At 34.7% G+C, this 26,872-nt stretch overlaps 2 protein-coding genes across 4 annotated transcripts in view; both read left to right on the top strand.

Moving 5' to 3' along the window:
- LOC128221314 (uncharacterized) overlaps window positions 1-5,744 on the top strand; it is a 40,306-nt gene extending 34,562 nt beyond the window's left edge. Inside the window, exons 12-13 of the mRNA XM_052929853.1 lie at window positions 1,956-2,051; window positions 3,393-5,744. Of these exons, the coding sequence (XP_052785813.1) occupies window positions 1,956-2,050 (95 nt within the window). The 3' untranslated portion in view covers window position 2,051; window positions 3,393-5,744. The remainder of the gene's footprint in view (window positions 1-1,955; window positions 2,052-3,392) is intronic.
- Window positions 5,745-7,055: 1,311 nt separating this feature from the next.
- The window catches only part of LOC128222034 (multidrug resistance-associated protein 1-like), a 39,824-nt gene continuing 20,007 nt past the window's right edge, over window positions 7,056-26,872 (top strand). Inside the window, exons 1-19 of one of the 3 annotated variants that reach the window (XM_052930781.1) lie at window positions 7,056-7,949; window positions 8,852-9,028; window positions 9,412-9,546; window positions 10,197-10,325; window positions 11,801-11,920; window positions 12,320-12,381; window positions 12,845-12,982; window positions 13,894-14,042; window positions 14,768-14,891; window positions 16,312-16,498; window positions 16,871-17,039; window positions 19,454-19,605; window positions 20,027-20,164; window positions 20,770-20,916; window positions 21,235-21,319; window positions 22,828-22,897; window positions 23,653-23,779; window positions 24,674-24,850; window positions 25,647-25,814. In XM_052930781.1, the coding sequence (XP_052786741.1) occupies window positions 7,434-7,949; window positions 8,852-9,028; window positions 9,412-9,546; window positions 10,197-10,325; window positions 11,801-11,920; window positions 12,320-12,381; window positions 12,845-12,982; window positions 13,894-14,042; window positions 14,768-14,891; window positions 16,312-16,498; window positions 16,871-17,039; window positions 19,454-19,605; window positions 20,027-20,164; window positions 20,770-20,916; window positions 21,235-21,319; window positions 22,828-22,897; window positions 23,653-23,779; window positions 24,674-24,850; window positions 25,647-25,814 (2,970 nt within the window). In that variant the 5' untranslated portion in view covers window positions 7,056-7,433. Of the gene's footprint in view, window positions 7,950-8,851; window positions 9,029-9,411; window positions 9,547-10,196; window positions 10,326-10,866; window positions 10,878-11,800; window positions 11,921-12,319; window positions 12,382-12,844; window positions 12,983-13,893; window positions 14,043-14,764; window positions 14,892-16,311; window positions 16,499-16,870; window positions 17,040-19,453; window positions 19,606-20,026; window positions 20,165-20,769; window positions 20,917-21,234; window positions 21,320-22,827; window positions 22,898-23,652; window positions 23,780-24,673; window positions 24,851-25,646; window positions 25,815-26,872 lie in introns of those variants that run through there. The other 2 variants (XM_052930780.1, XM_052930782.1) reach the window with 2 other exon arrangements.

Below are 26,872 nucleotides of genomic sequence, written 5' to 3'. Positions count from 1 at the left end.
AGTACTCACTTTCGCATACGACGTCACATATGTATATCGAACTAAGAAGTAAAATCAAACATTTCTTTTTTACATTGCTCGAAGTATTGGTACCCATTATTGAAATTAATTGATAAATGAGCCGCGATATGCGGGAATAGGTGATATCTAGTACTGGATACAAGGCATAAACGACATATATATTGTTTTCAGTCAATGCAAATAGAATGGTGGCACAATTGTGTGACATGTTTTGACGTCATCTGGTTCCTTAAAGCTGCACTCTCACAGATTGAACGTTTTGACAACTTTTTTTATTTTTTGTCTTGGAAAGAGCAAAATTTGGCGTAAATACCTGCAAACCAATGACAAAAGATAAGATCGTAGATTTTCATATTTCCGTTAAAAATAATGTTTTATGGCTTAAACCGTAACTAACGGTTGAAGAAAAATGCATAAAACATCAGTTTTTGAGCTTAAATATAAAAATCTGTGATCCAATTTTGTAACAGCAGTCTTATATAACTGGTTACCATGTATTTTCGCAAAGAATGGCTCGTTCCAAGGCAAAAAGTTAAAAAGTTGTCAAAACGTTCAATCTGTACCAGTAGGCGAGTAGTTCTCGGACATTAGTAGTTCTCGGACACTCGCGATTTTTGCCTCATTTTAGTAGTTACATATCAAGCACCTGATTTAAATCAATCAGGTGTTTGAAAAATTTCAGCAGGTACCAAATCGTTTCATTAGGTAAGGATTATATTAAGACGTTTAATTCTAAAAGTTTCCAGTTGTTTACAAAATCTAATTTTACCTCCGCTGGGAATCACAATTTTAATGCGCATGCGCAATAAGCACAACTTAAAATAAGGGCAACAGTTAGGTTAAACTATTAGTTCGGTATACTTCCTTTTTTGACGCAGACGACATTCTGCATTTACGAAAATATTCATGTTAAGTCAAGCGTTTACATTACACATGTGCTAAAAAAAGATACCATTTATTTCATTTTTATGAGCTTCATGGTTTATGTTTATATGTACAATTAGATTAGTTTTTAATGAAAAATAATAAAATATACATCACCTACTGGTTTGAAAATTCAACTTTTAAATAATTTAAATAAAAAAAATCACATCAGCGCTTGTTTCCCGGTTTTGTTGATCATTTAAGGGAGTGTCCGAGAACTACCTCTGTCGAACTAAAATTTAACCCCTTTTGAGCACCACATTCGGAGCCTATGAAAATGGACGTATCTTGTTCAATTTCACTGGCATTTTTTCAACAAAAAAGAGCTAAAGTTTGTTATAAACATTGGAATATCATACATCTTTTAAAATTAGGATACTTTATCGATAAAACCTCTAAAAGTGTCCGAGAACTACTCGCCTACTGGCAAAGCTATTTTGATATTAGGCCACATATTATAAATATTTCTGCTTGTCACTGTTCAGTCGGGGTCATTTTATTAACAAACGTTTCCGACATCGTAATTTTAGATCAAAAGCTTTGATTTAATGGAACGCTATAGTTGCAAAATGAAACACTCATTGCTTTCAATTGACCAATTGAGTTGCAAATTTTCGAAATTTATGTCATATTTACTCAGAAATAAAGATTCGAAAAGCAAAGGTATGTTATGTAATTGAACACATTGCCTTAACTGACCAATAGGGTTATAAATTTCGAAAGATATCTTTCAATTTTTCAGAAATACAGCTACAAAAAAATCTTTGAACTGTTCAGAAATACAGCTGCAAAAAGCGATTGAACGATACTTCAGAGACTCCTTGTATGATTTGACAATTAGAGTTATTATTTTTAAAATATAGATTTTAACTACGCAAATTTTTTTATTCGAAAAGATATTCGTACAATACGTGTGTGAATAAGATGGCCCTGACAGCAAGTGGTGTTTCAATACAGTTATACTAGTAATGAATTTGCCATGACTTCAAATGTTGTTTTCTTGACAAAAGGAACTACTCTACCGCCAACGATAGGAACAACTCTGCCTCATCACTTTAATTATATTGACGAAATATTGTCAATTACTGGGAATGTCTCCCCTTAAGGTATATCGGTCTGTCAATAACCTCTTGTCTACATACTTACTTTACTAATTGACTAAACACAACCAGTTCATGCTTGTGTACTTATTCTAACTCTAACTTGTGTCTGATATGTATATGCCTGTCTGCATTGTGGAATTTCGTATTGTGAATTAAACTGATTTGTGTCTCAATATATGTGCCAATAACATATGTCCATCATCAGCTAATTGTTTATTAAGAATCTTAGAAATAAAATTTTAACCAGTTGAATAATTTCCCACATTGACTTTAAAGTGTCTCGCTATTTTTTTTGGACCAAAAATTAGTTTTCGCGGTTATGCATCTCTAAACACTAATTTTATCATTATTTTACTCTATGATATCGAAATTGCGAAAAAATAAGTTATAGCATCAAAAGGTATTTGGGTTTTAAAGGGGTTTGAACCCACGCCGGTAAAGTCAAGAAAAAAATAGAAAACAGCCGGTCAAAGACGATATTTGAGCAAATATCAACATTTTCTGAAGGGTTCCAACTTTGGTATTTTTGTTTTAACACTCCTTATGATGGGCCACATTTTATTTCGTAATTAAAAAAGAGTCCATTTTACAAACCATGGGTGAGTTACTTTAAAGACAACTCACAATGTTTTACTATACATAATAAAGCCATATGAATACATTGGATGGGATTGAAGATAATACAAATTATTCGTTATTTAAAAAATCGTATTGATTTTTTTCACTAAGAATCTTAATGATTGCCTACCCTTTTGTATGAATAACGGCGCTATTTTAACATACACATAACCCAAAAGTGATTTAACGTTTGAACTAATCCATCGTCATTATCAACAAAGAACTAAACAGTGTAAATAAAACACAACGTATACCTTAACATCGGAGACTAACGATCATTTATACTTGATGGATTTAACAGTTGTAACAAACATGGATAATGATGATGAAGGTGATGATGTTGTGATTGCACAATAATGTATCCCTAACGACCTTTATTATGTTTTATTGTCTAGCAACTGTTGCAGAGAGGTTTAAAGTAATTTTATTTCCTTCTTTTCTTCGTGCACAAGTTATATATTTTATATTATATATGGTGTTCCTACAAACTTTTGTACGCCGTCTATAACATTTGTAGCAGTTATTAAACATGTCAATGTGAAGTTGATTTGTTGATCTATTTCGATGGTCACTATATTTCACGTATGGTATTGGTATGATTAAAAAATACTTCCATAGATTTTTCTTTGTTTTATATATTTTACTTCTATTCAGGGGAAATGAAATAGCATAACGTTGTATCCAATTGTAATTCAAGGGAGCTAATTTAAACATTAACTATTACAGGACGCGGTCGACGGCGTAGACCACCGGAGTATAATGAAGAAATACCTGCCTTTCTGCAGCGTGATCCGGTAACCAGGTGGTTTTTCAACAACATGGAGGGTTCTGAGATGATGGAATCTTTCATGCCCTTCCTTGCAATGGGAAAATAAGACAGACAAATATATTTGTTCACAATAGGCAATGTAAACATAAAATATGTTTGTAATGGAAAATTGAGGTATTACATTTGATCACATCTTGAAAATGGACCATATCGTTTACTGCATTTAGAAAAGTTGATTTGATTTGGAAAACTGCAAATCAATGCCATACCATAGCATGTGAGATTTCAAAAATAAAACATACTTTGACGATTGGAAAATAAAACGTAACTTGTGTTCACACTGGAATAAAAAATATGACTTTTTCGTCCAATATTCTTTTTCGTTTATACTTAAGACATTGCATTTCTTTGCATGTGTAAAATTGCTTTTGAGATATTAGAATCCTTCTTACCATTCCTTGCCTTGAAAATTAACAACAGTAACATGTATTTATAATGAGAAAACAAGAATATAACATGTATTTACAATGGTAATATAGTACATAACGTGTATTTAAAATGGGAAAATAAGACAGTACATGTATTTACAATCATGGGAAAATAAGACAGAGACATGTGTTTACAATTGGGGGAAAAGACGGTTACATATATTAACAATGAAAAAATAAGACATTAGATTATTACAATTTGGAACATAACACAAACATGTATATGAAATGGGGAAATAAGATATTTACGTGTATTTTACAATGTGAAAATGAGCAATCACATTAGATTGTATTGGGAAAATGAGGCAAAATCGGGAGACACTTTTTTGTTTGCATTCAGAAAACAAGTTAACACTTAATTGGAATGGGGAAAGAGCATTTCATAACATACCATAACATAATATCATATTTATATAATATATACTTACAGTTTTATAATGATATAACAAACGTTCAGAAAATAAAAACAAACATGCAGTGCTGCATTGATTTCAACAATAACAAAAACAAAACTTGCTTTGATTCAATAGTGACTTTTAAACATTTTATTAAACAATTTTGGATTACATTTGGGAAACTTGTGCCTTAGATGTTGCAAGTGGTGATGCCTTTATTTACTATTGTAAAAAAGACAATACATTCGTTTGCATCGCTCTTGTTTTTATTTTGAGAAATAAACACCATTGAGGTGTTAGAATCCTCGGAACCTTTCCTTACTGGTAATTTTAGAAAAAAAAAGGTTTAATACATAACCTTTTTATTGCACTGAGAAATATATTTTGTCATTTGTTTTAATAAAATATGTCATTTGACCAATAATATATCTATCCAAAGTATGTCATAAATCTCGATAAAATTTGAATATAATTTCTATTACTTGTGCTATGTACATAGGGTTTGCTGTATGTATTCTTTTGTACTTTTACTATAATTGGTGTTGTTGATATTGCGTTGTATCGTTTCGTTTCAGTTCTGTTAAGTTTCCTTGATATTATATGTGCATACTTTGTGCTTAAATTTGCTTGAAATTTAATTTCATTTAATTCTTTTTCACGATTGTGATTTTACAGCGCAGTTTAAAAACATATTAATTTTGCCTTTTTTGTCCACCTTTTAAATACAAATAATGTTCACTATTTCTGTTTTTTTTTTCCATTTCATCAATAGGTATTCAAATCTGGTTTCGCGTCTAATAAATAATTTGATTTTGCGACATCTATTTTAATCTGTCGGATATTAATATTGTGGCTAATCAATAAATAAACAAGCAATGAATTTATATCGATGTTAATATCTAAAATGCCCAAACACATTTTTAAATCGTAATGATGGATCGCTAACCTTAAAATGATTTCACGATATTTACAACGACAGTCATTCGATATCTGAAATGTATGTGTTTTTTAAAGTAATATGTTTTAACGATACTCTAAAATGAAGATATTTTGCTTCATATTAATAACTTTACAGAATAAACATAATTTTGACACATTTTAACATTGACTTAAAGATATTCGTATTCAAATGTAAATCTATCAAATATTGACTGGCGTTTCTTCAAATAAGTTATTTAAAATTTTATTTTCAAAAATTTCAGGATGAACATAAATTCTAAGAGCTAGTTACGTTAAGATTCATCATGTCTTTGAGATTGAGAATCGATACAATACACAAACGTGTCTTAACTATATATTATATATATATATATATATATATATATATTAACCAAAAAACTTATAAATCATTTTGTAACATCGCAATATGTATATGACATAGTATGTCCATAATCAGTAACTGGATGTAGCCTGAGAATATGCTATGGCTGAGAATACACCAAAACGATAACAAGAGTTATGTTGTTTTTCTTTACCCCTATCGTCGGATACCCCTGATACACACTACGCTATGCTTCTTTGCGTACCGTGGGCAATTTAGCTAGGAAAATCTCGTTTTCATGAATAATTAATGAGGAATTTTCATTGGTTCTGCAAAGTACCAGATGCGTTACGGTTGAATAATATTCTGGCGGTTGCAGGAGTTGAACCGAGTCAACCTTCTCTGTACAATAATAATTGGCAGTAGTCAAGACCACACGACCACGTAGTCTACTGACACTGTATAATTATTGAAAAATATTTGAGTGTAACATGCGAATTCATTGGAATAAGAGGTCGATTTTATATCTTAACAACTAACTCACACCACCAGCAGTTTCATCAATACCATTAGTATTAAAGAACTTCACATATAAGAGTAGATAAAATAACTTTGTTGCAAAAATACATATATTATATTCTAGTCCGCCCAGTTACGGTATGTATCGGTTCTACAAAATAAATAATTTATTGCAAGTGAGTGACACATCAATTATTATCGATTGACTTGTTATGTTTATGACTTGGACAAAGTACAAGTATTCTGACAACTATACGGCATTAAAAGACTTAAAATATTGACCGTAATTACAAATGAAACCAGTATAGTTATTCAAAGTCGTAGACGACAAATACCTTGAAGACTTAAAAACTTGGTATGCATATGTTTTACTAGACAGTACGATATTTTGTCAGGCGCTCGGCAAAAAGGGTAGTAATAAGACATATATACACAACAGAGAGTTTCAGAGAGCCCGTGTTACACTGACTGTTCCAAGACGGTAAATACCATCAACAATTGAAGAAGCTATCGTGACACGCAGGTGGTCTGTATTTCGAATTTGAACGGATGTATTGCCTTATCAGTGCATTTGGGTCCTGACATTGTACTTCTGAGCAGGATTTATACTTGAAGTTTCACTAATGGGCTTGTTCATGTAATTTAAGTGTAATTTCAGAGAAGTATGTGCCTTTCTTACTAAAATGTATACTGGAATTCATGGATACATTACGGCACCGGTAAACATCCCCCAGATAAGACACACACCATCTTTTCTTCTACAACCCGAAACTTACAATATTTCATGTATATGAATACTAATTCATATATTAATTATTCATATTCATACAAATAAGTACAGACACGTACAGTTGTGTCAAACAGTAGAACAATTTCATCATGAATTTGAATCAGGGCTTGTCCGCTTAAGTATTATTGTATTGCTCAACATATTGTAGTAATAGAACTCACGTGAATTGTAAAATTGGATTGCGAAGTAGTTAAACATATTTATGATAAAATAACTAAACTATATTAAGATATATAACTTAAATTTAGCATCAGCAGATTTAAAAACAACAACAACATGGAATAAAAGTAGCTTAGATAATTATTGTCAAACCTAAAACTGTGTGTCACAAACAATTGTTTTAAATTGAATATCTCGTCTTTTTCGACTCGACAATATATTCGAGCATTGGATAAGTATTATCTGAGAAATTCATATACAATTTACTAGGATTCCTCGGATGATATCTAGTGGTTTGGATACGTCCACGTGAAAGTATATAGCATGTGAACACAGCAACGTGAATCCGTGTTTTGTTGGAACATTCCAGCCAACATCCGTTAACTATGGATTTGGAAAATGCAACATCTTACATTCAGACGAATGGTACAGGTATGGTCGGTTTGGTTAATCTGTCATCGACAAGTTCCCAGTCTTCTGGTGTTATAGAAACGATGTCTTCTACTACAAGTCCAGCGTTAGATCAGCTCAGTTCGACAATATCCAGTGTTAATAGTTCGGGAACAAATAGAACAACATTAAACCCGCTCACTGAGATGTTTAGCAGTTCTTCGTCAACCCTTGTCAATTCAAGTTCAGCAGGAACACCAGCAACATCTACTGTATCATTTAATCAAGGGTCAATATCAACGCTGTCTTCCATTAGCAATACACTTTTCACCGATTCTGAGAATTTGACTTCAGAAATTTTTTCATCAGTTCCCGATATGTTATCAAGTACTGGTTTTGAGTACACACATGATTTTACATCCATATCATCAATGGCGAACGGGACAATGACAGCAAATTATTTGGTGCAAAAAGATATTCTAAACGAGTTTTGCCTCGGAGAGCCATTCTGGGTAAGTGAGTAAGAGGAGAGGTTATCACCGTTTTTAAGAATTTTAAAGGGGCGCGTTAATGGTAAAACTTCTTTTTATGATGTAATTTAGATCAAAACAAAAAACAGCATATGATTTATGTACAGTTTTAAAAACATATTTGCCTCAACAAATAGTTTTTTTTTGGAGTAATAGGTACACGGTCACACTCCCCCGAGTTAAAATGCGCCAGTATATCGTTAACATTTGTGTAACATGTATTGTTCCCTTATAAAATTATTTCCTTTAAAAGTCTCAGAACTTGCCAAAATTAATATATTGTGTTTAGCTTGACCTCCTTCAAAATGGACTTGTTCAAGGTTTTGATGGTTACGCATCTGAAAAAACTAATGTTTTAATTATTTAACTATTTTATACCGAAATTGCAAAAGAGACGCTATAACCACCATTTTGGCTGTAGGCCATAATAAATTTGATGGATATTTTAGCATTTTTACAATGTATTGATAACATCGTGTGACAATGTCAATCAATCAATTACGCTATAAGGAATCGCTGAATGCTGTTAGTAACGGATTCGAATTGTGGTGCTTCAAAGACGATATTTGAACAAATATCAACATTTGCTGAAGGGTTCTAGCTGTCAATATGTAATGATTTTCCACGCCTTTTTTGTCATAAAAATGCATTTTTCAAAACATGAACGAGTCCCTTTCAGACTATTCGAGATATTTTGACCAATAATTGTAGACATATTATTAATATTATAATGGTGGAAAACTGCAAATATAAAGAAACCATTACGCACCTAGTAAATATTATCATTATTTACATTTCAGCATTCAATATTTATTGAAGTTTAATTTTTTATACATGTTTGTATGTGTCACAATGCAGTAATATTCTTACCTTACAACCGACAGGATGATAATTTAATTAACGTTGACGTTCCGACATTCTCAACGTGTTTCACGGACACCGCACTGAGTCTGGGCGCATGCGCGTATCTATGGATGCTCGCACCATTCTTCATTCTTTACATGTACCTCGATAAGAAGTACACACCACTTCCGGTTTCAAGACTGAATACGGCTAAAGCTGTAAGTAGACAATTACAAACATGCTGTAACATAAACAGCGACTTTAGTTTGACATAACATTAATCAAACACAATGCATACAATTCAAAATACCAACAATATTGGTACATACATATTTCCCTAGCTTCAAACGAGGAAAACACTAAATCTGATATAGGCTGATCAGGCAACAACAACAGATATTTGGTATTTTATCAAAATATAGAAACGATTTGAAAACCAAAAGCAAAATAATTATTCTTTTGTTCAATGGACTTCCAGTATAGCTTATCCCCCATGTGGTATTCAAAACGAGTACATCGCTCATAATAGGCGTGTTTTAAAATGTTATGAAGTTAACAACTGGTCATTATTTGAACACTTGTGTGTGATGCTTTATTTCAGGTTGTATGTTTCCTGCTGGAATGTACCATCATTTTGCAATTAATATTCCAAGAACACTACGGTTTCCGGTGTGAGCCAGGGAGGGTTGTTCCTCCCTCTTCCTACACCGCCACCGCTGTCAAATTTGCTACATTTGTAAGTATCGCTGGTGCTTTAAAAGTGTAATGGTGCTTATTGTGATCTCTTTAAAAGACCTAGTTTTATCCTACTATCAGTAACAACGCCCCCCCCCCCCAAACCGTTTATAGTAACAACCTCTGTTTATTAATCTTATTCTAATTGCGTAATTGTCTTATCAGATCTCCGATCTGAGTATCCTGCTGTGCAGTTTTAGAAGTCGTTAATTAAATACTATACATTTTCGTTCACTCTATGTATTACTCTGTGTGAATAACTGCTCAAACAATAACATGTTCTCAAATGTTTGAATGATTGCGCAAACAATAGAATGCTTTATATTGTTCGAATACTTGCTCTTTAAATTGTTTGAAAAATACCTCAAGCAATGTCATGCTCTAAACGTTTTTAATAATTGCTCAAGCCGCTTTCTTTTTTTCATTGCGAAATAAATGTATTAAGAACTATCGATTAGAACAGGTCTTGATATTAATGACATTGATTTTCATATTTGTGAAAAGAAGGTTATCTTCAATGCTACTATATAAATATATAAAACGCAAATCTCTTTATGCTGGACAAATAAATAAAAATGATACTCTTAATCTATAATTTACATATTGCAATACGCACACATATGCCCACAATAGCAAACTGTACTTTTCTAGTTATTCGCCATAGCAGTGCAGCAAATCCAAAGGGTAATAGGAGTTAAGACGTCCGCCGTTCCATTCACATTCTGGCTCGTGTTGCTGGTGTGTGAAGTCATTCCCGTGTACTCTCACTCGCAAACCAAGGTAAAACTCATTCCTGTGTACTCTCACTCGCAAACCAAGGTAAAACTCATTCCCGTGTACTCTCACTCGGAAACCAAGGTAAAACTCATTCCCGTTTACTCTCACTCGCAAACCAAGGTAAAACTCATTCCTGTGTACTCTCACTCGCAAACCAAGGAAAAACTCATTCCTGTGTACTCTCACTCGCAAACCAAGGTAAAACTTATTCCTGTGTACTCTCACTCGCAAACCAAGGTAAAACAACTCATTCCCGTGTACTCTCACTCGCAAACCAAGGTAAAACTCATTCCCGTGTACTCTCACTCGCAAACCAAGGTAAAACTCATTCCCGTGTACTCTCACTCGCAAACCAAGGTAAAACTCATTCCCGTGTACTCTCACTCACAAACCAAGGTAAAACTCATTTCTGTGTACTCCCACTCGCAAACCAAGGTGAAACTCATATCTGTGTACTCTCACTCACAAACCAAGGTAAAACTCGTTCATGTGTACTCTCCCTCACAAACCAAGGTAAAAAAACTCGCACCTGTGCATTCTCACTCGCAAACCAAGGTAAAACTCGTTCCCGTTTACTCTCTCTCACAAACCAAGGTAAAAACCTCACACCTGTGTATTCCCCCACCTCAGATAAGTAGATCCAATAATTTACCAAGCTAGAAATTCTTATCTTGCCCACGGGCAAAGATAAAATGCCCGTATGGAACTCCTTTTTAATGATCACTACATTGTAATTACCTCCCTTGTTGAAGACTGACGTCTGTAGCATCATGGAAACCTTGCCTTGTGTCAATTTTAGAACGCAAATTAATTATTTCTCGCTTCAAATGTCACCATAAAACAGTTTTCATGCACCTTTCAAGAAATAATGCTTCACTCTCCTTAGAACTATTTAAATACCGATTTGACTATTAACATAATCTGAATCACTGCATGTATTTCCATGACAACCACGAATTATCGCATATCCATACGCAATTATTTTCACTAAGCACAAAAGAGTTCCAGCAAAAAAAACATTTTTTACTTAATTTTGTTTACCTGAGCTGGGAGAAAAAGCATCTACCATAGCCGCTCGTGTAAGATAGGTTCATCCCAACCCTCGCGCGTGCAGGGTGTTACGCGTAACTCGGTAAATCTCGTTTCCGCAAAACATCCTACGCTCGGGTCGGAATGAACCTATCTTACACTCTCGGCCATGGAAGATACTTATATCTCACTCGCAAACCAATGTTCCACTACAAGAATCATAAACGCAATGAATGATTTATATAGATGTATTTTATAATAATTAAAACCGGAAACGATCATATTGGTATGTATAAGTACTACAATATATGCGTATCGATATCGGAGACCATCTTATGAATGAGTTAGGTAGTATATACTGTAGTATATGCGGAGGGCAATACATTTTACTCGTACATATTCATTGGTTTAGTTAAGTAATTCCAACGGATGTGTCTGTTTCATTGTAGATTGTGTGTGCGGAGGACGTCACATTCTACACATACTTCGGACTAGTCTTCCTGCAGCTCATTCTACACTGTTTTGCCGAACAACATTCCAGACAGGGTTACCAAGAGATACAATACGACGTACGTACGGTTCTTTATACAGTTCAATTTATTTTACGAGTTATCACGAAATATTTTGTATCATTCTAGCTGGCACGATGTTATTCGACAGTGTGGTATTGTGATGTGGGGGAAACCGGAGTGCCCGATGGCTTCCCACTTGTCCGACATGGTCACCACAAACTATACTCAAAAACGCCACGGCCGAGAATCGCACCAGTGTGAGAATCAATTCCCTAACAGGACAACCACCTTTATACAGTTTATCATACTGAACAGATTACACTTTTTCTTAACATTGACTTATGCATGGGAAGCTGTTTTTTTGTTAGTTTCTTTGTTAATTTTTTTAAGACTATAACAAGACACAACTAATGATTATAATATGACATTATATAAATATAATGCCGATAATTGCAGAATGTGTGTCCAGATGAGAATGCGTCTGTATTAAACCGTATTCTCTTCCATTGGCTATCATCGTAAGTGTTGGATGTTTGTTTATCTATGAAATATGGCTTTATTGTTAAACTTTATGTGTATAGTGTCCTTTGGCGTGGTGTGTCTTGCGGTGTATATATATGAAGCCTGTCATGCCTTTAAACGGTTTCATAAGTATGTATTAACTGCTAGACTCGTCCTTTTAACATATTTTTGAATTTTCTATTATATTTTTTGTTGTATTTTATAATGTATTTCATGTTGTATTTTGTTGTATTTTTTAGTGTATTTTCTGTTGTATTTTCTGCTGTAGTTTCTGTTGTATTTTCTGCTGTATTTTATTGTATTTCATGTTGTAGTTTCTGCTGTAGTTTTTGCTGTATTTTCTGCTGTATTTTCTGTTGTAGTCTCTGCTGTATTTTCTGCTGTATTTTCTGTTGTATTTTCTGTTGTAGTCTCTGCTGTATTTTCTGCTGTATTTTCTGTTGTATTTTCTTTCCATAGGGTGGTGGTCAAGTGCTACCGAGGCAAGTTCATTGCCACCGAGTTTTGGGAGCAGACGTCGCGATTGCGGTGCGATAATCTTGGTCCTCTTCTGGAGGATGAGTGGAAAAAAGAGATTCAAAAGTGCGAAATTGAAAAGTAAGGGACTTTTTTTACATATTCGTAGCGTCCCTAAAGGCACTAGACACCAGGTGGTAAAAAAACGGTAAATACAGTATATATACTAAACAAACCAAGAAGTGTCATTGCGAGCTAGTATAAAACGGTAAATTCAGTATTTCCTCTATACAAAACAAGAAGTGTAATTGCGAGCTAGTGTAAAACGGTAAATTCAGTATTTCCTCTATACAAACCAAGAAGTGTAATTGCGAGCTAGTATAAAACGGTAAATACAGTATTTCCTCTATACAAACCAAGAAGTGTAATTGCGAGCTAGTATAAAACGGTAAATTCAGTATTTTCTCTATACAAACCAAGAAGTGTAATTGCGAGCTAGTATGTTAAAATAATAAACGCATCAATCACGTTGCTCTCTCATCCCTGTTCCCCCATTTGTAATAGCTCACAATGGTTTCCAAGTTAAAATCATATCTGTTAATGAGTACAGATAATATACCGACGCCATCTTTAAACTTACTTGGGTTTACATGATAGTCAAACGTAGTTAATATCGAATTGAAAACAAATGCGCAAAAACTGCGAAAGATGCATGTGTCGTAAGCGATATAATACATCAGTAAGGAAGATTCAATTCATTGTACACGCTTTGGCTGATAAAAAACCCAAATATAAATCATGTGCTTCCGGTCCGGATAAAAAATCATTGACCCTCGGGCACAATTCGTTTTCAGAAACGCGACATGCCTTTTTACTGTCTTACGCACATGCCCTCGGGATGGATTTGTCAAACCGGACCGGAAACACGTGATACATATGATTCTCAATGTTCATACTTATCTACATGTGTAAACAGTAATCTGTTTAAAATTAATACTCACAAATTGGCGTAGGTTCAGTAAGAAAACCTTCAAATATCTGATGCTTTACAGGCGAGCAAAACAAAAGACAAATTCAAGGCCTCGTTATGAAAGTGAGGCTTATTGGAATGGCGCCAGAAATCCTCGCAATGGTATAGCAGTAGAATCTACTCCACTAATCGAGAGCGGTAGATTTACCGTGAAACTGCCGAAGGAAATAGGTAAAAAAAACTAGATAAACACATCCAAAAGATAATAGTCATTCTCCACAGAGATGAAATTAACTATCGTTGAATGCTACACAGTTTCCAGCATTTGCGGGTGGGGTAAGATGTTCAAATAACTTAAATGTAGATTTTCTGGTCGATTATTTTGCCAGTGTCATTATTATGCAGAGTGAAGGGATTTAATGGGCGAGTGATTGTTGCGGTCGGTTGTTTGCGGACTATAGATAAGATACTGAAACATTATCTGGCACACCCCAAGGTAGATGAATCACGCGCTATGACGCAAAACGTTATTTTTTCTTTTAGTATACAATTTATGTAAGTAAAATTATGATATTTCAATAGGTCATTCATCACGCGTGCCCGGTCCGAATACAAAATGCGACCCTCTGGCACGCTGCGTAGCCGGTAACTCTGCAAGCCTCATTACCTTGCAACGCAAGTGCAATCCAGTAGGGGTTTCTATTCAGACCGTGAACACAAGACAGATATTACTAATACGATATATCCCATGTAAGATGAGTCACGCACAACAACGCACGACCCTTTTTTTTTATCAAAATTGAAACCATACAAAAACGTCAGAAACTGTTTGACGTCAATATTAAGCTTATATTACTACGTGTCATGACGTCAAATATGACGTCAGGAAACAAACAAGTATTATGCGTTTTTTACATTATACATGTACATACATACAATCTCATTTTTATTAGCAGATGATGGTCCAAAGCCAAACCTTTTCAAGACGATTACGCGGTGTTTCTGGCTAGTTTGGTGTGAAGCGACTGGATATATGACTATAGGAGAGATCACGTGGCTGCTACAACCCATCATTCTTAGGTCAGGGGCCATATTCAATAAACAACTTAGATCAATCTTAAATTTAAGAGTGAAATCTAAGCTTTTTGATTGGACTGTAAAATAAATTGACCAATCAACTGAATGGAATCACTGAGGCATGTCTAAGGATAAGGATAAGAACTATATTGAATACCACCCCTGATCTCTGTGTTGTTAGGCCTTAAATTATCGTTTAATGTTTGGCTCCTTTAAAATTAAAATACAGTCGAACCCCGACTGCTATAACTCGCCTGGCTCGAATTGGATGTGAAGGAACGAATTTTAATATTGAAAGGAAGCATTCTTGCATACCGGACGTGTGTTTTCGGTCATGTGACCAGCGCTGGAAAAACCCATCTTACATACCCCATTTAAGATGAGTCACGCGCAACAACGCGCCACTATCTATTTTATTATTGTATGGTTTATGAAAAATATATTATGCCATTTCAATAAAGCGCAACCAAGTATATATGTTTGCAAGACTTTTAATTAAAATTGAACATAAATAATCGTTAAAAAACGCTATTTTTAGTTATTCAAAATTACTGCGCTCTATGACGTCGGTAAACAAGTCACACGCGCTTTTTGGTGTAATTGTACAAAATATCGTTTTCAACGTCATTTTTCCAAAAAAATTATAAATTTATATATGCAAGAAAAAATATCAATCATGTTTTTCCGGTCCGGATCGGAAAATCCGACCCTCGGGCACGCTGCGTGGCCGGTAACTCGGCAAGCCTCGTGCCCTCGGATCGGATTTTTCTATCCGTACCGGAAACACATGATAGATACTTCTATTCCCCCTTAGCTCGAATGTCCCGAGGGTTGATGTATTTTCGCCCGGCGGTCCTTACGTGTTTGAGCCAACGGGTCCCCACTTTAATACTAAAACAGTACAATATAAAGAGACAAAAGCAATAGAGTTAGGAAACGTAGATGTATATTGAATAAATATTGCCACATGCAATGGGAAATGTAAAATACAATTCCTATGAAACTTTTTTTTGGTGTCTGCTGTTGTAGGTTTGTAACTCAGATATAAAATCAAAGTGTACAAACAAAAGAACAAAATGTAGACGGGCACATGAATACCAGCATCCTGTTCTTTACCCTATGTCTGAACTTTCTATTTTAGAATTATCATTTGGTGTCTTCATTGTGGAAAGGATACATTAACGCAGGAATCCTGTTCCTAACCCTGTGTCCTAATTCCTTGTTATTGCAGAATTATCATTCAGGAGGTACACGGAATATCCAATATTAAAAAGATGCATGTGCACCAGCATTTCACTCTTCTCAAATCCTAATAATGGCTGGTTTATAATTCAGGGGGTACACGGAAGAGCCAATGTGAGAGCGATACATGAACAACAGTAGCATTGTCTTAATCCTGTACCTCAACAACTTTCAATTGCAGATTTATCATCCAAATGATAGAAAACAAAGGCTTAACGGATGAGCCAATGTGGAAGGGATACATGTACGCCGTTATCTTGTTCCTTATCCTTTGTCTCAACTCCTTCCTCTACCAGATTGGCATCCACCATATGACGACCGTTGGGTTGAGGGTCAAGACAGCACTTATATGTCTCATCTACAAAAAAGTAAGTCTTCAAATAGTGATCCAACATTTGATTTTTAATTTATTTTAAACAGCAAAACTGGACTGCATGTTAATGTACAATTTACCACTTCTCCTTTTTTCCAAATATAGGTACTAAAGTGTCTATATTAAAACTGTGATAACTCGGACATGCCATAACTCGAGTTTTACGGATTGGTCGAAGTCGTTGCTCGATTTGATTTACTGACAATAACTCAAAATTGTAATTATACATTTAAATAAACTCAATAAGAGGTATAAACTGTGTTCACATAGTTTGAAAAAAACCCCACAGCTATCTGAATGTGGTCTTTCTCTTTTAAATTCTAATTACCAGACGATCAGCCGTAGTTGTGTTTCAACTGTTTTTTAGGCGCTGACAATGAACAAGAGTGGAATAAAGGCGACAACAGTGGGCGAAGTTGTCAACTTAATGTCAGTCGACTGCCAGAGAATCCAAGACGGATTCACATTCTCTTTCTACGCTGTCCTTATTGTCGTCATCTTGATTATTGCTACCGCTCAGCTGTGGGATTTAATGGGTAAGTATTGTTCAAGGACGGTTTCAAGTCCTCTTCCTAATCTTTCCTTGTTCGTTACAACTGTTCAGCACTGTGCAATAATTGGAAAGTATTGTTCCAGGATGGTTTCCCGTCCCCATTCCTATCTATTATTAGCTCTGGGATATAATTGGTAAGTATTGTTCCAGGATGGTTTCCCGTCCTCATTCCTATCTATTATTAGCTCTGGGATATAATTGGTAAGTATTGTTCCAGGATGGTTTCCCGTCCTCATTCCTATCTATTATTAGCTCTGGGATATAATTGGTAAGTATTGTTCCAGGATGGTTTCCCGTCCTCATTCCTATCTATTATTAGCTCTGGGATATAATTGGTAAGTATTGTTCCAGGATGGTTTCCCGTCCTCATTCCTATCTATTATTAGCTCTGGGATATAATTGGTAAGTATTGTTCCAGGATGGTTTCCCGTCCTCATTCCTATCTATTATTAGCTCTGGGATATAATTGGTAAGTATTGTTCCCGGATGGTTTCCCGTCCTCATTCCTATTTATTATTAGCTCTGGGATATAATTGGTAAGGATTGTTCTAGGATGGTTTCCCGTCCTCATTCCTATTAATTATTAGCTCTGGGATATAATTGGCAAGTATTACCAAAACGGCTTCACGTTCTACTCTCTCCTAATTCGTGGTTGTCATGGATATTCGCGCAGTGATTCAGAGTATGTAAATGATCTGATCGGTATTTAAATAGTTCTAAGAAGAGTGAAGCATTATTTCTTGATAGGTGCGTGAAAACTGTTTTCTGGTGACATTTGAAGCGAGAAATAATTAACTAGCGTTCTAAATATTGCCACAAGACAAGGTTTCCATGATGCGCTACAGACGACAGTCTTCAACAAGGGAGGTAATTACAATGTGGTGACCATTAAAAGAAGTTCCATACGGGCATTTACCAAAAATGCTTCACGTTCTACTCTGTCCTTATTATCGTAATTTTTCTCATCGCATTCAGCTGTGGGACCTAATGGGTGAGTATTGTTCCAAGACGGTTTCAGGTTCTTTCCCTTATCTTTACTTGTTCATTACTACTGCGAATGCTTTGCTCTGGTATTGTTTTCTAGACGGTTTCACGTTATTTTCCTAATCTTTCCAAGTTTTTCGCTACTGCTCAGCTTTTGGATCTAATTGGTAGGTAATACATTTCTAACCCGTCCTTTGTTTTTCGCTAACGCTCACATCTCAGATATTATTGGTGAAGATTGTTCCAGGATGATTTTACGTTTTCTTCCTTATATTTTCTTCATCATCGAGACTGCTCACATCTGAGTATTGTTCAAGGATGGGTTTAAGTACTTTCCCTAATCGTTCCTTGTTCATCGCTACTGCTCAGCTCCGAAATCTAACAGGTGAGGATTGTTCAGGATTATTCAGGACGGTTTCATGTATGCTTCTTATTTGTCCTTGTTGTCATCATTCTGTTCACCGCTACACTTCAGCTTTGGGATCGAATGCATTCTGTTCACCGCTACACTTCAGCTTTGGGATCGAATGGGTAGGAAGCAGGTTTTCTTTGAAATTGAATCTGGAATCAAATTTTATAATGCTTATATGTATCGTGTTGAGGGATTTGAGCATTTTACAATGTTATATCTAGCTCAAAGCAACAACAAAAATGTTGTATAAGTTTCGAAATTATTATTTCCGCACAGTGAATTTGAAGAGTAGTTTTAGAACACAAATCACAAACTGGGCGGGGGAGGGAGGGAGTGCATTCGGCGGAATATGAATTGTTTAAATTTTCTTGGGGGAGTCCAAAACCATTGCCTTCACTTTAAGCTAATTCGGTTTAGAGGGAGAGGCCATTGCATAGCTGAGGGGAAAGTCGTAAGTACAAATCAATATTGTCCTGATGAAAAACGTCCGAAGTACAATTTAGTTTTTATACCACATGGCATTGAAGAAGAAAGGCAACTATAACATGTCTTGAAACCAGTGCAAATGTCAAGAGACTTCTTTAATCCTTTGATGGGTAACCAGACCTCACCCGTTTGTATGTGTGGTATTGATGCTGTGTTGGATTGTACTTTTCAATCATTTTTCTGCCTGCTGTTTTACCGTTCGGTTCTTCTGTACACGTTTTGTGTACGTTTGTCATCCATATTAGGTGCTAAGCATCGCACCAATACCATGACGTCAAGCTATTATTCCATTCTAAGTCCTGTCTAGTGTTATGGTCTTTTACTGCCACGGCTATCATGATAATTCGTCCCCTTGACAATCGCAGAGTTAACCAGACAAGAATGAAACATGAATTTCTTAAACATCTGATTTGGGTTTGAACACTTATATATATTATTATAACGCGATATGTAATAAATCATTAAAGGGAAATGTTTTTGCATTAAATACTTTATGAAAAATGTCATCATTACAGGTGTTGCCAGTTTGGGAGGACTAGCGGTGGTTCTTGTCGTCCTACCAACAGTTGGCTTCATAGCAACCAAACAATACAAGCTACAAAAAGAACTTCTAAGATTGAAAGGAATCAGAATCAAGATTCTTAATGAAGTGATAAGTGGGATTAAGGTAATATTTGCTTTGTCACAATCGGTCGTATTCACATGGATCTTAGTGACAATTTTCAAATTAGTGGAAATTGCAATTTTTTAGTCTGTACACCAAAAATATGAAACTAAGCAAGAAAAGGGTATAAAAAATATGCATATCAATTCATTTGATGAAATTAGCGGGTCTCTAAACTAATCGTTGTCAAATATTTCGAACTTTTTAATTAGTTGAATATTTTCACTAATTTTTAAATATGCTTTATGATACGACATCTGTCTGTTTTTGTACATGACGAAACTTTCCTAGAATTAGCAAAAATGTAACATATTGCATATTGTTTATATTACTTTTAATACGTAAGTGTTTTATTGGTCCAGTGGGCTGGCCCTAACTTGAGAGGGGTGACACTATATTAACAAACACTCACTTTACTTTTTAGGTTTTAAAAATGTACGCGTGGGAACCTTCGTTCATAAGAAAGATTCGTGCCATTCGCTCCAAGGAGATAGACTGTCTATGGAGCTACGCGTGTTACACGGCCACTACTATCGTGTTCGCGATACACAGTCCATTTATGGTCTGTTGTTTTGGCTAATATATATAATTTAATGAAAACTTAAAGTGTTTGGACTAATATGAATTTTGAAGTCTTAAACGAGCTAAAACACTAAAACCGACCTATCCAAAGCGGTGATCAAAATATTATTTAAAAGGATATTTTGGTGTGATCTGTCTATAGCTTTTGTACGTTGTCTCCCGTTCAGTATATGTGAGGCATTAGCCGTTTGCCTTTAAACTTTTCTCAGTTAATCGTTTAGCTTATGTTGCTTATTTCGTTTAGCAAAATGTCTTATTTTTACCTAAGTTTGATAGATAAAACTTAGGTTTTCTTGATAATCAGAACTTAAAAGTCAAACAAATCCATAAATTTAACTTTTTACACATTATAAAAGAGCAGAAAAAGTAGGCTTATTTTAATCGTGTTTTAACACACTTAAAAGGTTTCGAGAAATCGGCCCTTGCACTTTGCGAACAAATATATTTGTAGGGCCTGTTATAACAGAGGTGGTTCTACTTTTCTATATTGTCTTGTGATTGTTGATGCATTGTCTTTGACATGAATCGATTGCCAGAAGCTGTAGTTTCTATTGTATTGAATATATTTCCGGTATAACTTTCCAGATCAATTTCTTCCTGGTAATGATCTATGTTCTGACCTCACCGTACCACTCCCTGAACGCCGAGCAAGCCTTTACTGCACTGGCTATCGTCAACATTATACGGTTCCCTATAGCGCTGTGTCCTTTCCTTGTGAACGGCGCAGTTCAAGTATTTATTCTTCTTTTTTATATCCCTCCTTGAACGCCGAGAAAGGCCTTACCACACTGTCTATTGCCACCATTATACAGTTCACTACATTTATAAGTACGTCGTACTGTACAGCCATTATTTTGTATCGAATACGAACAAAAATATATAAAGGCATATATAATGTTGCAATATCATTATGCATTAATTTAATAATTATTTTACGTACTGTACATCCAACAGGTTCCTTCAGTTAGTTATAATTTGGACCATTTGGATATCTAAATTCCATTATTTAAGAAAAACACATCATGATGAAATGACCAACTATGGTTCTAGGGCTACGTCTCCGTCGGGAGAATCCAAGAGTTCCTCTGGACGTCAGATCTCAATAAAGACAACGTTTCCATTGAACAGAAATCAGGTAAAAGGTTTTTATGAAAGTCAGGAAGCTGGTTTAAATCCGCAGTTAGTTCTTTCTTAATTTATGCTGATCGGGCCAAAACGGTGACCCAAACTTTTACTAATATCGATATCTCGATAGTTACGCTATATTGTGACGTTGTGTGTCTCTCTCTGTTAGTGTTTGTTTGGCATGGATAATTGTGCATTCACTCTAGTGCTTGTTTACCTCTTAATGAATTATAAGATATATTACGTTTTGGAAAAGAATCTTCAATCCTCAGTTAACAGCTCCGAAACAGAATAATACACTCACATTCATGGTGTATACTGTAAATTAGGTCAACCTATGATTGCAGCAAGAATTGGACTATTCTTCAGAAATTAGGTCAACCTATGATTGCAGCAAGAATTGGACTATTCTTCAGAAATTAATGGAATTTGGAAGTTTCCAAAAGAATACAGAACGATCTCAACACACCCGTCCGGTCCACACAAAACACTATGTACAGTTAAAAGGAAAAGTATTCCTGGTCGGAAATACATTCTTTTCACATGACTGTAGTATAGACCGGATAAATGTTTTCGGAAACTTTAACACATTTCTTCAACTACATGTAGACGCATGTTCAGGTGAAAATTATTGTTGTCATTGAAAGATTGGATCGTGTTCTGCATGTAGGCTGAAGGTTTTTGTTGAATATGTTCCTTTAAGTAGTTTTGGAATGTGTTTCGTACCCATCAATCGTCGCCCAAATCGGTAATTGTTCAGCTTGAGGCTATTAAGGCATTTTGAGATTTTCTGACATTTTTAAACTGCGTAGTTATTTTATGGTACTTTGTTGGTAGGATTATGAACTGATAAATCTGAAGGAAAATGTACTTTTAGGTTAAATGTCACTTAATTGTGTACATGTCATATAATAATACAAAAGCAGGAATTCATTCGCATGAAACGACTGTGTTCAGTTGATGACAAATGGAATTATTGTATGATTTTAAAGAAGACTGTTTTAAATAGTGTATAATTGGATTTAAGTATGATTTGAGAAAATATATTCGAAGTATTATTTAATATATTACATAAGGAACGTAAGTGTGATTTTGAGAATAAGTGTTGGAATGTTTTTTTATTGATGACATATATAAGAGTTTAGAATGACTTTGAGAGAAAATGTTGGAAATGGTGGTTTATTGATGGCATATGAGATTTTAGGTTTAAATAGCTTAATATATATTTATGTTATTATATCGTACATAATATATATATATATATATATATATATATATATATATATATATATATATATATATATATATATATATATATATATATATATATATATATATATATATATACAAAACAATAGACCTTTTGATTATCAAAAGCCTTTAAACGGGTGCAAATGCTGCTCTCAGAAGGGCAAAATTGGGACACAAAACGGATTGGGAACATTTATTTCTATAACAATACGTTGTTCAAACCCTAAATGATTATAAACTACAGCCAATTATTTTGGAATGTTTCAGAGAATCCAGTTAACATACAAAACGGGGAATTTACCTGGAACACGGAATTCGAAAAATCTGTTTTAAGAAAGTGAGTTTGTCCAGTTTGGCGGTTTAAGATACACGAATATTTATTTAAAGTCGGGTACATGATAACAAGAAGCATGCTCAATTAGACATTTACCGAACTGAATAACAGACATACATAACCAATCAAATTTATTAAATGGGAATGGTTTAGGGTATCTTCTAATAAGCTTTTCTTTTCAACAAATCATTGATAATAATTTATAACACTTATTGTAAAAGATGGTACTTGATATAAATGAATTGAAACTAGCAAAATTATTGCTTTTGTTCTGGAAATAGTTTATGAAGTTTAAACAGAAAGCCAATATTTTGTATTTATATATTTCCTGTTTCCATTCCTGGTATTAATATGGTTACTATGATACATTATTTTATTGTGACATTTCTTTGCAACAATTTTCTGCAAATTGTGGGGCGTGAACCAATCGCTCTGTGAAGTCTAAATAACATCAAGCAGCGGGCGAAGTCGGGGCATAGTTGGGGCTAATTATTTTCTTCATTCTGATTAGGGTTAGGACAAGTTTTAGGTAATGGCAAAATTTGAATATAAATATTAGTGATTCTCATTCATCAGATGTAATACGCATAGCATCATCACTCTAGTGTTCGAAATGATATAAGTAGGCGTGCCATTTTCGCATCCTAGCGGATGTTATATAGACACAGACGTGCGATCTGTTGGGTCCGGTGTGCTCTCGGTTTTTTATGGTGGGTAACTTGGTACATTTAATTATTATTTTTTGTACATTTTTGCAGCATTAATCTGCAAGTGAATGACGGCGAACTGATCGCGGTTGTCGGTCCGGTGGGTTCTGGGAAGTCCTCGCTGATATCAGCATGTCTTGGCGAAATGGAGAAACTTAGTGGTCAAGTATCTCTGAGGGTAAGCTGTTGTTTTAGAGTTCATGAAAAAAAATCCACGCGCGTTCATTGTCTGCATTACGGTATATGCTCGACGTTTGCCCAACCATGACTTAAAGGTTGTTTACCTGTAAAGGTACATACGTTAAAATTGACTGAAATTCACAGTAACACTGAAAACGCATTTTAGTAGATCATTTTGAAAAAAAGTAATAGTCCCACTGGAACTGATTTAATTCTAAATGTGTACCTGTCAATCCAAGGGTGCATCTTATGTTTAAATGTTTTTATTCTGCTCTTGCTACATGCATGACCTAAAATATAGTGCCAATAAATAACGACCATTTATGCCCTCTGCCGTCCAATCATTTCGATCTCCTGAAAGAATTATTTAACAATGCCAAAATTAAAAACATTAATCCATAATGATAATTCAAGGGTATGCCCCTGCAGGGATAGTGTATAAAAATAAATAAATTAATAGATATACGCTTGCAAAATTATTAATTCCGGGTAGTGGTAGTTTGTGCTTCCGGAGGTTGTGGTCCTCCTGATTGTACTTGTTTTCTTGATACAATATATATATGTATTTTACAGGACAAGGTATCATATGGGTAGTGGTAGTTTGTGGTTCCGGAGGAAGTCTTTTCCTGATTGTACTTTTTTCTTTATACAATATATATATATGTATTTTACAGGACAAGGTATCATATGGGTAGTGGTAGTTTGTGGTTCCGGAGGAAGGCTTTTCCTGATTGTACTTTTTTCTTTATACAATATATATATATATATATATATATATGTATTTTACAGGACAAGGTATTATATGGGTAGTGGTAGTTTGTGGTTCCGGAGGAAGGCTTTTCCTGATTGTACTTTTTTCTTTATACAATATATATATATTTGCATTGGTTAGGGCAAGATAGCATACGTTCCACAAGAGGCGTGGATACAGAATATGACTTTGCGAGACAACATTCTGTTTGGTAAACGTCACCAAGAGAAGAAGTACCGGAAAGTGCTGGATTCCTGCGCCTTGTTGCCTGACTTGGAGATTCTGGCTGGTGGGGATATGACTGAAATTGGCGAGAAGGTATGTGTAGAACGGGTGTTAAGGATATAAATAAAAATTTGATACTTTACACTGTAACAAAAATGTTAAAGACTTCACACATTGGTATGTGATTCTAATGGGGATTGAACCCAACGAAATCCCTCTCTGTAGGCTAACATTTTACCGTGTCGCTAGAAATTATCATCATAGCAAAATATCATTCAGTGTGAGTAATTTACGTTGAACGCCAAATTTACCAAACTGCACGGCTTGGTTTTGTGCCTACGATGCGGATCGAACCCACTTCTCATCGCTACATGTGGATACTGTAGCGTCATTATACTAGCTATCAAAATAACTGGATAGTATAAGTGCCGCATTACTCATATCACAAAACCGGTTACACATATAGCATTACATATATCACAAAACCGGTTACACATATAGCATTACATATATCACAAAACCGGTTACACATATAGCATTACACATATCACAAAACCGGTTACACATATAGCATTACATATAGTTGGTTTAGGACGCAATATATCATACTACACCGCGTCCCTGTTCATCGTGTGACTTTATATTTTTTTCAGTTACATATTAATTTCCTTAATTGACATGGGCAAAAACAATCAAAGGGTCTTGTTAATTAATTTATCTGTAATCTGCTCTAATGCAGCTATAAGAGTGGGAAAAAAATCGGGTCTATCAAAGACCAGTTGTAACAATACTTACTTTTTTGTTAAATGGTTCTAGCAACAGGAGCATGTTAAATTACTTGGATACATACTTATGTGTTACCAATTTAGTCAACTGTACCATATTCCAGGGTATCAACATTAGCGGGGGACAGAAACAGCGTGTGAGTCTGGCGAGGGCTGTCTATAATAACGCGGACGTGTATTTCCTGGACGATCCTCTGAGCGCAGTCGACAGTCATGTTGGAAAACATTTGTTCAAGAAGGTGATTGGCAACGAGGGACTTCTAAAACACAAGGTAACATCCTGATTAATATACACTATAATGATTTAAATATTTGACTGGTTCTCTATTTCTTCATGTGATTTCCACCTCTGCACGTAGTCCAGGTGGCTTCCAGTCTCGCTACATAAGTCGTTAATCCTGATTTCAACATATGTGTGAGAAGGTACATCCATTATTCATGATTTTGATATTAGACTGGTTGTCTTTTTTTGTCATTTCCTGGACATAAGAATCAGATCTAAGTTATTAAACAAGTATTAAATATAAACATTACACAATACAGTTCATGTATTGTGTGTGCTTTGCTATATATATATATATATATATATATATATATATATATATATATATATATATATATATATATATATATATTTATATATATATAGCGCATACATACTTGACTAAAAGGCGGATAACTTTAATTTGAAACCTTTTTACAAAGTAACCAATATGACGATTGTACAGAACTTAATACAAAGTTAGAAACGTAATAAACAACCGTTTGTTAACGTTTCAAGGTGGAATAATTGATGATGAGCTCGTAAAATTAATTAAACAAGTCAACAACGAAGTTAATGTCATCGTTGTTAACTTTCAAATCTTTCCTGCTCTGGAAGTTAAATGAATACCCTGGTGATCCGCAGAAAATGGTTTCAGGTGTAAATGATTAATTTTAATACATCACCACTTTATCAGAAATTTCGTGTTTAAAAAATAACAACGATCTCGTTTACAACGTTGTTAAGTTCGTGGGCTGTATTCGATAACCAACTAAGGTTTTACGTATTCCTGATATTGAGATTGATTGGACAGTAAAATAACTGGCCAATAGAATTAACAGATTCACTAAGACTTGTCTAAGTAGGGATAAGAACTATATACTTACTTACCCTAAAATAGTCACGGATCCTTGGTCTATTGGTTATAAATTTAACTGTCAATCCAGAGGTCGCAGGTTCAATTCCCAACCGATACACTAAAAATACTAATCGTTTTCCTGGAAGGACGTTAAATTGGGATCATGTGTGAGAATATGTGTGAGAATATAATATATTATTTTATAGTAT

This window comes from Mya arenaria, chromosome 16 (assembly GCF_026914265.1).
Source record: "Mya arenaria isolate MELC-2E11 chromosome 16, ASM2691426v1".
Classification (NCBI taxonomy): domain Eukaryota; kingdom Metazoa; phylum Mollusca; class Bivalvia; order Myida; family Myidae; genus Mya; species Mya arenaria.
This window is presented reverse-complemented; position numbering and strand designations above follow the sequence as displayed.